The 15,355-nt window shown below is 36.9% G+C and overlaps 1 protein-coding gene across 1 annotated transcript; it reads right to left on the bottom strand.

Annotated features, from left to right (window-relative positions):
* Positions 1-1,888: 1,888 nt before the first annotated feature.
* On the bottom strand, positions 1,889-4,117 carry LOC147499481 (heavy metal-associated isoprenylated plant protein 32-like). The gene is given in 4 exon segments (XM_086561252.1): positions 1,889-2,720; positions 2,723-3,477; positions 3,569-3,644; positions 3,779-4,117. Coding segments are annotated over 4 exon segments (1,551 nt in total). The 5' UTR covers positions 3,809-4,117; the 3' UTR covers positions 1,889-2,030.
* Between the last annotated feature and the right edge of the window lie 11,238 nt (positions 4,118-15,355).

Genomic DNA, 15,355 nt, shown 5'->3' with positions numbered 1-15,355 from the left:
CTAGTCCACATGTTCCAGGTGTTATCTTTTCAAGGTTTGTTAGGTTGTGTTGACGAAGTTGTTTTGCTTATTAGAAATTTAGAAGCCAAGTGGTCAATTGAAGTCACGAGATAAGTTATATACCACCCTTAAATCATGATGGAATCTTGATGGAGAAGGACCCCACACATTATCATAAGGCCCCACCCACACTATTGGTCATGTTTATCATGGTTTTCCCATGGTGGGTCCAGTAGACGACCTTAACTGCTTTTCTCAGATTTACTTTTGACTATCATCTTTCAATGGTAGGAATGTAGGGTACTAGATATTCATCATATTGGAAATTCAATATTTCAGATTTTAACGGAATATACATCGTATCGACAGAGTCCTACCGTCATCTTAAAATTCGAGTTTTCTAAAGAAAATGATACTGACTCTGCTAACATGCTAAGTACTGAGATCTCCTAACTACTCATGTAAACTTAGCTAACGTCCATGGGTTCAACTAAAATCCCGGTTTAAACCAGGATGGTCGTCCAAATATCAATTCATTAATTACACTAGTTAACTGGCACGTGGCGTATTGAGGGGGCAGTGTGATAAATTAAAAAAGAAGCGTTTGAATTTTACTGTACAAATGGACAGTTTTACTCCTTCGCATGTGTGTTATTACAAATCTCATTTCTAATATGACCGTAATAATCGAAATTCAGTAGGGATATAATCGAAAATAACTACTGCTTACCGAACCTTTCTCTTTAAAGTAGTTAGATGAGTTCTCCATTGAGAAAATTGATTTAATCGGCTTATTTGTAACACTAATGGGTGTGCAAAAAGTGCTCTGAAACATTACCTCCATAGGTTATAACCGTGCTATTGCATTTTGAGTTTTTGGCTGCTATCCTCTTCTATGAATGTCAAGCACTCAAGCTCAACTGCTCAAGCATAGATCCAAATCTAACAGCAATGTCACAAAACTTTAAAACCGGTAAACCATCAACTGCAGAAATGACATGCCTTTACCAAAAGAAATTTAAAAAAAAAATGATATATGTCTCAATCATAGAATTATTGGATTCATATTATTGTAGGAACTTGACGTTGAGTCAACAGTAAGATTGGAGTTTTTATGTTTTGGATTGATGTCGTTATTCGTCATATCGAAACAATCCTAATAGCCCTCTTAACTTACGAAGACTTTCACCACTATATTGCGATTGACGCATTTCGTTTCCGTAGTTTCCTTTATTAGAGTCAAACTAATTATTTGTGAAAATATGACGCTATCTCCTGAATACGTTACATATATTGACAATTTGACATTCAATCAGCGAAACACTTTCCGTTGAAGATCTCATCTAAAGAATTGCATAGGCAACAACTAATTAAGAAGAGTGCATTGCAGACGTGGTATTTAGTATCAATTTTTAAATTGGCATTTGCAAGAAATATCCAGTATGCACATGAAGATTTTAAACAAATAAGCAGGGACGCAGGGTGATGGCGATGGTGATGGTCAGAGCTTTTAGCCTACCATCTCAATAATATGCACTTGTTGCCATCACTTACTCAATGAAGCAAAAGAGTGTGCTAGGGTCGAAAATATTTAAATATTAAAATAGAACATTAGACGATAGGAAGATAACTTTGGACTACAGGCTTTGCTGCCTATAGCTATCTGTTTCTTATTAATTTCCAATAACTTATAAACACATATTAACATATCTCATTAAGAAGCCACAACCTCTCTGGTTCGATCCCCCCCTTTTCTCTTACATCTCTCTTGCATCTTATATAGTCATAAGAGCTCATCTATCTATAAATACTTGCTATATAGTTATACATGATAATTAAAATTCTAATTCCAACTAAGAGAAAGAAAATATAACTAAAACACGGCCAATTTCCATGTATAATCTGCAATAAGATTCTCTTCTCTTCTTCAAGTTCACGGTCCCCAGAACAAGTACCATTTTTCCACCACCACCACCATGATCAGAAACCCGACAAACTAAAGGAAAACACAAAAGGCATATAGAGTCAATTCACATGACATTGCAGCTATTAGTGTTCTCATCACTAAAGAAATGTGTGTAGGGGTCATTCGTAGGTGGGGGCATTGGTGGGTAATAGTTCACCGCCGCTGGAGGCCGGGCATACATCATTGGTTGGAACCTTTCATTCCCATTAGCACGCTGTTGATTCATTAGCGCCGCTAAGTATTGTTGTTGTTGATATTGGTTTCCGGCCATGACCTCAGGTCCAGCACCTTGAAAGTACCCACCACCACCTGTACTGGCATTCATTGCCGGTGCAGGTAAACCTTGTACAGCTGGAATGTTACCCATGGGCATACCACCCATCTGACCACTCATTTGCATGTTCCTAATTTGTTGAGCCATTTGCGCCATATTACCACCAGCACCATTACCGACACCACCTCGGGTAACATCAATTTCATGAAACCCAGGGTGTATATTGTTACCATGACCCCCTTCATTCTTTCCACCGCCCTTCTTTCCCCCGTTTGCGGCATTATTATTGCCACCCCCACCATTACTAGGAGCCTTGATGTTTCCACCACCACCATTGTTACCATTTTTACCATCATTTTTGCCTCCATTTTTACCACCACCGCCATTTTGATTAGGATTCCCAACATTATTATTTCCTCCACCACCCTTCTTTCCCCCATTGCTATTCTTCCCATCATTATTTCCACCCTTGACTTGTACTTGCACATCTCCACTTTTTTACCATTTCCAGCATTAGCGGCAGCAGCAGCAGCTTGTGCGGCAGCAGCTGCTTGTGCGGCCTTTTGAGCATTCAACATTTGGACCATTTGAGGATTCATGAGTTGAGGATGATTACCATTCATCATCATACCATTCATATTCATCATACCATTAGGCATTTGAGGACCATGACCATTTCCCATCATGGGCGGTGGTTTCATCTTGTTTTGAGGCTGATGTGCCCCTCCAAAAACCTCATCAAATTCATCATCGTCATACTCTTCATCATCAAAGTCATCATCATCATAGTCATCACTCATATCATCATCATCAGGCAAGGCAAACTTCACAGATTTTTTATCTTTGAATTGAGGTAGCTTTAGATCTTTCAGATCTTTGGCCCCTTTCATCTGTTGTAACTGTTGTTGAAGAAATTGCTGTTGCTGCTGTAGTTGTTGCTGGTGCTGCATCTGCTGCTGCTGCTGCTGCTGCTGTTGTTGTTGTTGACCACCCTTTTGTTGTTGGTCTTTTCCACCTTTTTCAGACTTGTTGTCCTTTCCACCTTTGCCATTCTGAATTTGCATGTTCTTGAACTGATTGTTGAGCTGGTTTTGGTTGTTGTTTGAAGCCTTTTGAGCTCCCCACATCTCTGCATGTTTCCCAGCTTTGACAAGCTTCTTAATCAGTTTATTTGGGTCTACATTACCTGAAACTGTCACCTTCCCTTGCTCTGCATCAATGGTGGTTGTATACACACCTACATCAAAACACCACCTCAAATCAAACAAACTCCTTAAAAAATCCCACTAAAGATCTATCAAAACATTAAAAAAAAAAAATGGCCTTACCTTCAATTTTCTGCAGAAGTTTCTTCACCTTCTGTTTACATCCATCACAGTGTATATTCACTTTAAGAACACAAGTCTGCATAGTGAAAACAAAAATCAAACTAAGTTCTAATTCAACAAAACAAAGAAAAAGTAAAGACCCCAAGCTTAAATTTGAAAAAAGAAAAGTACTTGAAACACATTGAGTAAGAAACAAGTAAAGAATCATACCTGGATCTTCAAAAACTCTTCTTTACTCATTTTTTCAACTTACAAGTGAATTCAAACAATGGTATAACAACAAACAAGAGATCTAAACAACACCCAAACAAATGTTTCTTCTATATCTCTGTGTTTCTTTCTTAGTTTTAAGTGTTAAAGTGTTCAACTAGTAGAGAAATGAGAGTGTCAAGTTAAAGTTTCAGTTTTTAAGAAAGAAAAGAGAATTTGATGAGGAAATGAGGTGTATACATTTTTTGTTTAGCTTCTCTTTCAGCTCAGTTTTTCCTCTATTTCAGGGTTGTGTTTTTGAGTATGGGAGTGAGAGAGAGTGGTTTGTTTTTGAAGGCAGAGACAGGTCTGATGAAGGGCTTCACTCTATCTTTCTTTTGCCCTTTATTTATGGATTTTGTCTAACTTTTCAAAAAAAAAAAAAAAAAAAAAAAAAAATAGCTATAAATTTTTAGTATTTATTATTGAAATCTTTGAAGATTTTGTCAGCTTGGCTTACAAGATTCTTGTCATCTGGCTCAGCTTTTATTTACTCTTGGAAGGTTACAGGGAGTTGAATGTACTGTCTGTTAGATTCAACGATATTAGAAATCGAAAATAGGAAAGAGCGCCCTCACTGTAAAACATTTGACACTGGATTAGTGGTGATCATTAGATAAAATGAACTTATTACACATTTTTTCAATGTCAATAATGATCGCGAAAGCAGAGGATCTGAGGATCATTAAATTATAAATGAGCTTATTAATAGAATTATTCGGTTAATTTTGCTAGACTTGCCTACATTTAACGATCTTCGAGTCTAAGATAAGGTTTTATGATCCCCCATAACTTCCTTACTATTATGTTTAACCTGTAAGAATCATAATTAAGGGGAGGGTTAATTACATAGTGTAACCTCATCCCGCTTTTTTATGTGTAACAATAATTTGAACCAAACATGTGGAGTAATTCTATTGGACGACGTGGAGCAAGTGGACCGTTGGGTCAAATACTTTAAAGAATGCTATGAGACCATTTTAAATTTGGAGCATCCAACTAAGATTAGTAAGGAGTGACTATGATCCTAGGCTTTTTATATGCTTATACTTCCTCAACAGAACAGAAGCACATGACATTATGACTAGTTTTCTTGAATTTTTGGAACAGATGAAAAAACTGTTCTGGAAAGAAATGGATTATGTTTGGCTTGTTTATCTGCAAAAGAGTTTCAAAACCATTTTACTAAGATGAAACAGAGCAAGCTCATAAACCTGTGTTGGCCCAAGACCCATACCATTTTTTGCCAATGCCACAAACTAAAAATAAAGTAAAAGTTGAATCAAACAACTGACAAAGTCATGAAAATATTAGGCGACATACTCAGCACTGTTATGATCTAGCTTCATATTTAACGTTTGCATCAAACACCTACTATAACTGTACGTATTTTACTTACTAGCAACCCTAGATGCTCAATTTTTTCGATCTAGGCAGCTATGTGCATTACCTGAGGCAGTAGCCTATATGCATAAAAAGAGGATTAAAATTTGCTTCAGAACTTGTCTGCCCCTTAAATGTTAACCTCATGAAAGGGAATCTTTAGACCTATCAACTCACCAATCGATTATATTCACTAGTCTGTAATTTCATTTAACTAAAACAAGTTCATAATTAGTTAGTCTAATGTTAACTTAGTTTACACTTTATTAGCTTATTTGTAGTTATTAGCAAAGCAATAAACTCTAATCCCTTAAAGCTAATAAAAGTACTAGAAATATTATTATTATATTTTTCTAAGTTTGAACCATGCTTTGCTAATCTAATTATTGATGTTGTTCTTAAAAGCCTAACCTTGAAGAAATTGTTGTCCTTGTATCTTCTTTTTGCCCTTTGGGAGGTCCTTTGCCTGAAAAAGATGCACGAGTGGTAGCAAAAGTCCTTAAACCCTATGAAAACACCCTACATAAAGCTTTATTGCCCATTAGGTCACACAAATAGATTTGTTTCTGCAGGTTTTAGACTTTATACCAAGAAGGTTGTATGTTTTTTTACAAATAAGTTTAAAGTAAAAAAGACAATATACTGGCATTGGAAATGGTACAAAAGAGGGAGAATAATATCGATTTGTATCTTTTGTAAATATAGCCCCCAACGGAACTGACAGCCACAAAGTATACCTTACTATCTAAGGCTGATGTTTCACCTGTAGAACCACATGGTTGTTCAAGAGTGACATTTAGGGTGGATGAAGTTGATTTCTTATGTTGTGGTTGTGTAAACACTAGACTCAGATCATACAAAGTAATCAAATTAAATTTAAGGGTGTACTTCAGTTTTTTGTTTAAGCTCTTGAATGCGAAGTAATCCTATACATTTTGTGGCATCGCAGTATCACACATAGAAGTAGTCATGTACTAATCGGTTTGCTGAACGTAGAATGTTCACACTCTCTTGACAATGTTCACACTATTTTGACCAAAATGTAAATCCTGTTTCAGTAATCAACTGATAAAAGACTAAAAGTGATCGTTACTCCTTAAATACAAAGATAATACAATTATTTTGAGGCATCCTCGAGTTCAATACTTCAATGCAGTAAAAACGTTTCACAATAGGAACTGGCGAATTGCAGGTGCCGACTAGCAAGGTCGGCAAATACTTTTGGGTGATGATACCAGAGGTCCGGGCTCGAACCCCCAGTATCAAAGAGTTACTAATCTCATTTAAAATAGACTTACCAATAAAAAAAAACTGGTGAACTGCTCCGTATTTATATGTCACACAAGCCCTAACTGAATCCATGAAGCAAAATGCGTGCAGTCACAATATATATGGCTGAAGCTGCATTAGTGCATAGCCATAACCGTTCCTTCCCTATGAATCACTGGTAAGGTTGATTTCTCTCTGCTAGAAAAGTATTTCCATGGTAGCATTATTATATAAAGTGAACAAATTAGAAACAAATGAAGATACTTTCCCGACTTTTTTTTCCGATAATGTGATACTTTCCCGACAATTCAAGCACTTGTAGGAACAGGGGAAAAACACATTCCTGTTATTAGCGCACAACTAGTTGTGTAGTTCCATTATTTGAACCAAGCCCTCAAATTCAGCTCTCTAGAGTTTAAACAGAGAACCTAACATTTTACTTGAGTTGATCTTGAAGACTGAACATTCTTTTACTACATACTACATTCGTTCAGAATTCACGTAAGATCATTTCATTTGACTATGGAGTAGAAAGATCAGATGCCCATCCATAATTAAAAGGACCATATGTGTGTAAGTAACATGAACAACCACATGCAAGAATCTTAAAATATGCTCTATCTGTTATTGAAAACATCATGTGCTTCAGTGACTAGTTGGATGGTTGGATGTGTTAAATGCAAGTCCAACAATGCTTGTAAATCCGTAGGCAGTGGAAGCACATTCAATTCGATATTGGCTTGTAGCAATTGTGCTTAATAATAAATTAGGCTTGTAGCAATAATAGTTAGGATTTTCTCTACTCCTTGTACTTTACCAACAAAGACTATCTACTCCTCTAATATATTTAGGCCAGTTGGTAGAGGTTATATTTTAGCAGTTCAGATTCTACTCCGATCCAGGCGTAAGTTCCTAAGCAATCTCAAAACAATGGTTTGAAATTTGAAGTCATGGGAAAAAGAAATAATGAGAGTAAAAGAAAGAGTCAGTAGTAACTCAGATCAGACTTTTAGTAACATTATTTGAAGATACCACCGTTAAAATGCTAAATGAACTAATATTTTGTATAACCTACATTGCAAACATCTTTCCTCTGTAAGAATCGACAAACCAAAACATAATCTATAGTAACTTTTTTCCCCTATAAACCAAAATATAGTGAAGATATTTTTCGGTAGCAGTCTTCGCAGTCTTCTTTTTGTAATTCATATATAGCTGCTTTATATCATGTTAACGGTTTCTTTACCTAAGGAAAAAGTAACATATAGAATGAAATGATATCGGCAAAAGAAAAAAAAAGCAAAGAACATAAAAAGAATAGGGAAAGGGAGAGTCTTGTGCATATAAAGAGGGTGATTATAACGCATGAAAGTGTAGGTCATAACTAATATGCTACAGGGGAGCAGGTTTCCACAAAATATGTCGTAAATATAGTGGATTTTGCATACACACCCTCCAAAATATAATAGTATCGGTAACTATTAGAAGTTGTTCTGCATGTCAGAGTGAACACCGCGCACGCGCTCTATTCAAATACAATTGGAGCGTGCCTGCACCTCGCATCCTGTTTAGAAATCCACCGTTTGTGTTTGTACAGACTCGCACCGTTTGTGTTTGTTCCTATTTTAGGAATTTGTAATCTCTATATAAACCATTGTAATCTCATTAGAAATCAATCAAGTAAATATTCTCAAATCTCTCTTTCTAATTTATCATGGTATCAGCCTAATTTCGATCAAAACCCTAACCCTAACCACTCTAAGCTTCCGCCTCCTCTCAATTCTCAATGGGCGATGCCTCAAACACCAATAATGACTCTCCTCCAAGTTCCGATGATCCTTTCTTTGTACACCACTCAGATAGTCCCACGGCTATTCTTGTCTCTATCCGGTGACAATTATCCGACTTGGTTACGATCTATCATCTCTAGAGCCCTTCAAGCAAAGAATAAGTTTGGTTTTGTCGATGGCTCTGTCACCCCTCCCACTAGTCCCAAAGAAAAATCCAAGTGGTTGCTTCATGGATTCTCAATTCTATTACTCCAGATATCCGTGGAAGCATCCTCTATGCCGACTCTGCATCCGAAATCTAGAAAGATCTAGGTGACCGCTTTTCACAAACTAATGCACCTAAGGTCTTTCAACTGAAGGATTCCGTCACTTTTCTCAAACAAGACAATCGTCCGGTATCTGTTTACTTCACTTTGCTTAAATCTTTATGGGATGAATTAAGTTCTTTGTCTATAATGTCTGCTTGTATTTGTGGTCATGCATCTATTTTTGTCAAAGAGATTGAAGACGATCGTTATATGAAATTCATGCAAGGCCTATATGCTCATTTTCAATCCATTCATAGTCAAATTCTCTTAATGGATCATTTTCCTCGTATATCCAAAATTTATTCTTTAATCAGACAAGAAGAGAAGCAACAAGAGATTCATGCACTCTCTCTTCCTTCTGCTCCAGATGTTGCTGCCCTGAGTACCCACTTTCAAAAGATCAACTGGGCTTCTTCTTCGAAATCAGGCCCGTCTAAACCTCCGCAGCACAACACTGGTTCACAACAGCCTCGAGCACGCGCGCCCTCAGATATAGGGCAACCAGAGCCCACCCGCGCTTGTCCATTCTGCAATTACTATAACCGCATTGGACATCATATTGGTACATGTTACAAACTGCACGGTTATCCCCCCCACAGCATGCTCAAGCCAATTCGGTTGCTACAGACTCCAATTCTCCTATTTTCTCCACAAAACAATACAACCAACTTCTCAGTTTGCTTGATTCAAGTAGTACCACTTCACAAGCAAACCTGACAGGTATCTCTCTCGAGTTTTTCTAAATTCATATGGATCATAAACTCTAGTGCTACTAATCATGTATGTTCATCATTACATCTGTTTTCTCATTATTATACTTGTTTAACACATTCTACTCTTAAACTTCTGAATGGAACAGACCATTTAATTATTCATGTTGGTAGTGTTATTCTCTCTCTTCTATTGCGTCTTGATAACATTCTATTTGTTCCCATTTTTCATTTTAACTTGTTTTCCATTAGTGAACTAGTCAAATCTCATCCAATCTCTGTCACGTTTACTAATGATTCTTGTCTTTTTCGGGACCAGTTATCGAAGATGAAGATTGGATTGAGATGGCTTAATTGGGGACTCTACCATCTCCAACTAGCTTCCGTTTGCTCATCCCACAACTCCACCACCAATAATTTATAGCATTATCGCTTAGAACATCTCTCTTCCACGCCTTTACAGATTTTAGCTAAGCAGCTTCTTTTCATTTCTAGTTCCAATAATGCTATTTGCAATGTATATCCGCAAGATAAGCAAACACGTTTATCTTTTTCTCATAGTTCAATAAAAACTATTAGACATTTCCAAATAATTCATTGTGACATTTGGGGTCCTTTTCATTTACCATCCTATTCCAATGCTCGTTTTTTGTTAACTATTGTCAATGATTTTAGTCGTGCTATATGGATTTATCTTATGACTGTCAAATCTGAAACTACCATGCATTTACAATTCTTTTTTGCCATGGTTCATACTCAATTTCATTATACAATACATTCACTCATCTCTGGTCACAACAACATTGATGACCATTTTCATGAAATCCAAGTCCTTCGATCCAATAATGGATCCGAATTTATATCCCATAACATGCAACAATTTTTTTTCCAAATATGGGATTATCCACCAACGTAGTTGCGTTGCTACTCCCCAACAAAACGCTGTTGTTGAAAGAAAACATCGTCACTTACTCAACGTTGCACAACCATTACGTTTTCAAACTCATCTCCCATTATCCTTCTGGGGTGAATGCATTCTCACTGAGGCTATCTCATTAACAAAATTCTTAGCACCTTGTTAAATGGCCAATCACCTCATGAACTTTTGTTTACAACACCTCCCACTCTTGCCCATCTTCATGTTTTTGGTTGTTTATGTTTTGCTCACAACATTTCCATTAAAAATAAGTTTGATCACTGCGGGAAACCTGACATCTTCATTGGTTATATTTATACTTAGAAAGGCTATCACATTTATAATTTATATTTCCCGTGACGTGATTTTCCATGAGAATGTATTCCCCTATCAACATTTCTTTTCCCCACCATCACATCTGCCAGTTTATCCCTTATCCATCCCAGATAATGAAACTTTCGACATTCAATCCTCTCCTGTAATTCCGGTGGAAGCGGAGCGCACCCCCACGATCCAAAGATAAATCGAAAGCGCCAGCGCCTCCCTCGACAATCTTCCATCTCGAGGCCAAGACTCTCTCTCTCGACAATCTTGGAACTTTGGAACTCCTCACCACCGCAATTTTGGAACTCCCTCAGCCACCACACCCCAACCCTCCTACCTCACCTTGATCTACTAGAGTGTGAAACCCCCCACCAATTATCATCAAAGATTATCATTGTCCTACTCTCACCAAGGCACCTACAGTCCCTTGTTTAGCCAACCTCATCCAATCGGACTCTAAGGTAACACGGTCTTCCACTCCATATCCAATGGATTTTTATGTTTTTGACACTAATTTTTCTACTTGTCATAAAGTTTTTTTGTCTAAAGTGTATTCTTCAGTTGTTCCTACATCTTTTTCTCAAGCAGTCAAAATTCCAGAATGGAGAGCTGCTATGGTTGCTGAAATTGTAGCTTTAATTTGGAACAGAATAATACATGGACTTTTGTTCCGTTATCTTCTCATCATATGCATATTGGTTGTAAATGGGTTTTTAAGATTAAATATCATTCAAATGGTTCTATTGAACGTTACAAAACTTGTCTTGTTGCCAAGGGTTACAATCAGATTGAAGGCCAAAACTATCATGACACTTTTGCACTCATTGCTAAATTAGTCATTGTTCGATTACTTCTCTCCATTGCTACTATCAGACATTGGTCCCTTCATCAGTTGGATGTCCACAATGCCTTTCTCCAAGGCAATTTGGATGAAACTATCTATATGACCTTACCTCTTGGATTCGCCAAACAGGGGGAGCACAGGATTTGCCGCCTCAATAAGTCCTTATATGGATTCAAGCAGGCTTCTCGGCAATGGTTTGCCAAACTATCTACCACTATTATCACTGCCGGCTTCACTCAGTCTAAGTCTAATTATTCTCTATTTACTAATATTTGTGGTTCTAATTCTACATTTGTTCTTGTTTATGTGGATGACATTCTGATTATAGGCAACAATCCATCTCTCATTCAGAACTATAAGCATTTTTTAGAAGCAAAATTCTATATCAAGGACTTGGGACGTCTAAAATATTTCTTGGGTATTGAGGTGGCTCGTTTCAAAGAAGGATTATTTCTTACACAGCGCAAATGTCTTTTGGATATTCTGTTTGATTATGATACCACTGGTGGTCATATTTCTGAGTTTCCTATGGAACAAAGCATCAACCTCCATACCGATGATGGCACATTACTTCAAGATCCTACTGTCTATCGTCGCTTGATTGGGTGTCTCTTATATCTCACAGTTACACGTTCAAATATCACTTATTCTGTTAATTATCTCAGCCATTTTATGCAGTCCTCACAAACTCCACATCTAGATGATGATCATCGTATGCTCGCTACCTTAAAGGTTCGATCAACAAAGGGATTATCTTATCCGCTAATAGTTCTTTACACATCTCTGGTTTCTGTGACTCTGATTGGGCTGGCTGCTCTGTCACTCGTCATTCTACTAGTGGTTATTGCACTTTTATTAGTTTTAGCCCTATATCCTGGAAAACAAAGAAACAGAGCATTGTATCCCATTCTTCTGCTGAAGCCGAATATCGTTCCATGGCTATCCTTGTGTGTGAACTTCAATGGTTGAAGTATTTTCTGCATGACTTAGACATCTCTCATCCTTCTCCAATGAACATGTTACTGTGACAATCAAGTCGCCCTCCATCTCTCTCAAAATCCAGTTTTTCATGAATATATAAACGAAGCACATCAAATTGGACTGTCACTTCTTACGCGACAAGATACAGACCAAGTTACTATCTCCTACGTTTGTTCCATCCTCAGATCAGGTGGCTGATGCCTTCACTAAACCTCTCGACAATGACACATTTTTTAGATTAATTCGTAAGTTGGGAGTTCTTGGCATTCACTCTCCAACTTGAGGGGGAGTATTAAAAGTTGTTCTGCATGTCAGAGTGCAGAGCGCGCATGCGCTCTATTCAAGTACAATTAGAGTGCGCCCACGCCTCACATCCTGTTTAGAAATCCATTGTTTGTGTTTGTACAAACTTGCACCGTTTGTGTTTGTTCCTATTTTAAGAACTTGTAATCTCTATATAAACCATTGTAATCTCATTAGAAATCAATCAAGTAAATATTCTTAAATCTCTCTCTCTAATTTATCAGTAACAGGGAAGTGGTCTTCCAAATCACTATATATATATATATATATATATATATATATATATATATATATATATATATATATATATATATATATATATATGGTAATGGTATGGCTACAACTCAGATGTCGGATTATGTTCAAGCACGCCCATGAAGGTTTCAATCTGCTTTAACGAATGCTCCTAATTATTAAGTAGTTAGGTTTCAAAATGGAGCTGTCGGTATGTGAAACAGATATACTAAGATCTAAGAAGTGGTAACTAAGAAAACATGAAACTTGGTAATAAAAGATTAAAAGTACCTTTCTTTACTTTTGCCCAAGTATAAAAAGAAAATGTAACCAGATATTTGAACAAATGAACTGCGGCATAGCAAGAAACAAGTTCACCATATAATGAAAATGACATTTGCAAAAGTAAGTCGAGTAACAATTTGTACTTCACTACTGTAAGCGTATTGAATTTTGTTCATTCCCATTGAATTGTTTTGGCATCTTAGCAGTTTGGCTAATAGTTGTGACGTGGTCCCCAAGTCCAGATCCGTCCCGCTCATTTATCACATCACACCAACCTCTAGGACCATCCAATGCTGTCAAGAACTCATTGCATTGAGCATCCGATGAAGAGTGATTATTACGTTTTGTCAGAAGTAGCAGGCATTTCCTTCCACTAAGAGTGCTGACATAACCAGTCATGCAGCTTGTTTTGTTCATCAACTGCTTCTGTTGGTCAGCAAAATGAACTGAGCTAAATATCCAAACTAGTATACATGAGTCCCTGAATTAGCATTTTCATTTCAATGAATTTGAAGCAATGAATTTCTCCCATTTGTTTTTGTGTGTTTGTTTTTTCTCCTCAGAAACAATGCATTTTGTATTGGTTGGTCCCCGACGTCTATGAGGATTCAACATCAGGCGCGCATAAACTAGTACGTATGTAGTAAGTCTTTATTTTATCTGTCATTAGAGGTTTAATAATGGTGTAATCCGAGGAGTGGGAAAACAATGCTAGACTTAATTAGGTTTGAAAATTCAAAGCTGAGGTTTACTGAGCAGTAAGAAACTAACTGATGCTGTCGGGAAAAAGTTCAAATGTAGGAACACTGAAAGATGAATTGAGACCAGAAAGATCCATGGTCTAGTCTTCTTCGGTGCAGTGAGAAAGTAGATTACATAAAAAGGTATGCAAATGTTAGACTGAAACAAAACTCATTACTGTACAGTGACCAAGGATCAGCAAATTTACTATCAAATCGACATGTCCCATTCATGATCTGGCCAATATTTCATATGTTACCGCTGTGGCAGTGTGCAAAAAGCATTTCTCAAGTATTACCATGGCTAAAAAGATTAATGAATGTAGAATTGTAGATTGAGATGATTTTGTGCTCTCTCTCAGTTAGATAGTTATACCAGTTGCAAGTTTTCAAAGAAAGGAGAAACTAAACTCATCAGAAAGATAGGCATTTAGAGTGAACTGAATGAAAGAGCAAGAATCGTCATTCAGCTGACCAAACATTTTGTATATTTTTATGTTTTAGGTGTCTAATTAACACAGACAACAGGAAACTTCATTCTTCATCTACCAAAGATTTTTGGGACCATCTAATTCATCAATATCCACTGACAGTGATGAATCTGATGATAGATTCTCCTTTTTCTTCAACTTAACACAACTGAAAGTGAATATATGAAATAAGTTACTTTTGTCTCCTATTCTTTTTACAAAGAACAATCCCCAGCGAAGTCTTTTAGAGATACTCTGGTCACCCCCCTTATTTCTACTGTTAACTTCATGAGCAAACATTCCTTCCTTCGTTTCACTATCAAGAGGAAAAACCTTTTTCGCAATCCCAACAAAAACACCATCAGCTGTTTACTTTAATACTACTGAGTTCCTTGCTTTTGACTATTTCTTTTTCCAGAACGCTATTTGCAAAATTGCAACAAAAGAATAAAAAGAGCAGTCAATTTAATTTCAAAAGAAACGGAAGAGAGGACTGAGGAGTACCGAGTATGAACTAGACCCAATAGAAAAGGAAAAAGAAAAGAGCCCCGGCTCTTCTTTCTATAACTGGTACACAATCACTGCGGCCAACAAATATCTATGATTTAATGGACCTAGTTTACTATTTTATTTGGATTAAGACCAGATCTAGCTATTTTATATATGCCTTTGAAGTTATGTTCTGAAGTTCGAGAATGTAAAGAGTAATTTACTAAACAAAGTTAAGAGAATCAGAGGCTTGTTTTACCTGCTAACAGATTTGTGAATATGCTATAAAAATTGGTATCTTAGCAATGGTCCCGATTTCCATAGATTAACTACACCAACCTATATCACAAGGAGCTCCTGCAAAGTTTGTTCCTTCAGAGTTCAAGCTTCAGAACGGGGTAATAAATTTTGCAGTCAAATTTACTGATTACAGTTGGGGCACTAGTACACAGTACAAAAGCAAAGACAGCAAAATGGAGATGTGAAGAACAA

This window comes from Coptis chinensis, chromosome 5 (assembly GCF_015680905.1).
Source record: "Coptis chinensis isolate HL-2020 chromosome 5, ASM1568090v1, whole genome shotgun sequence".
In the NCBI taxonomy this organism is placed as follows: Eukaryota; Viridiplantae; Streptophyta; class Magnoliopsida; order Ranunculales; family Ranunculaceae; genus Coptis; species Coptis chinensis.
Note: the sequence above shows the minus strand (reverse complement) of the source record. Positions and strands in the feature narration are given on the sequence as shown.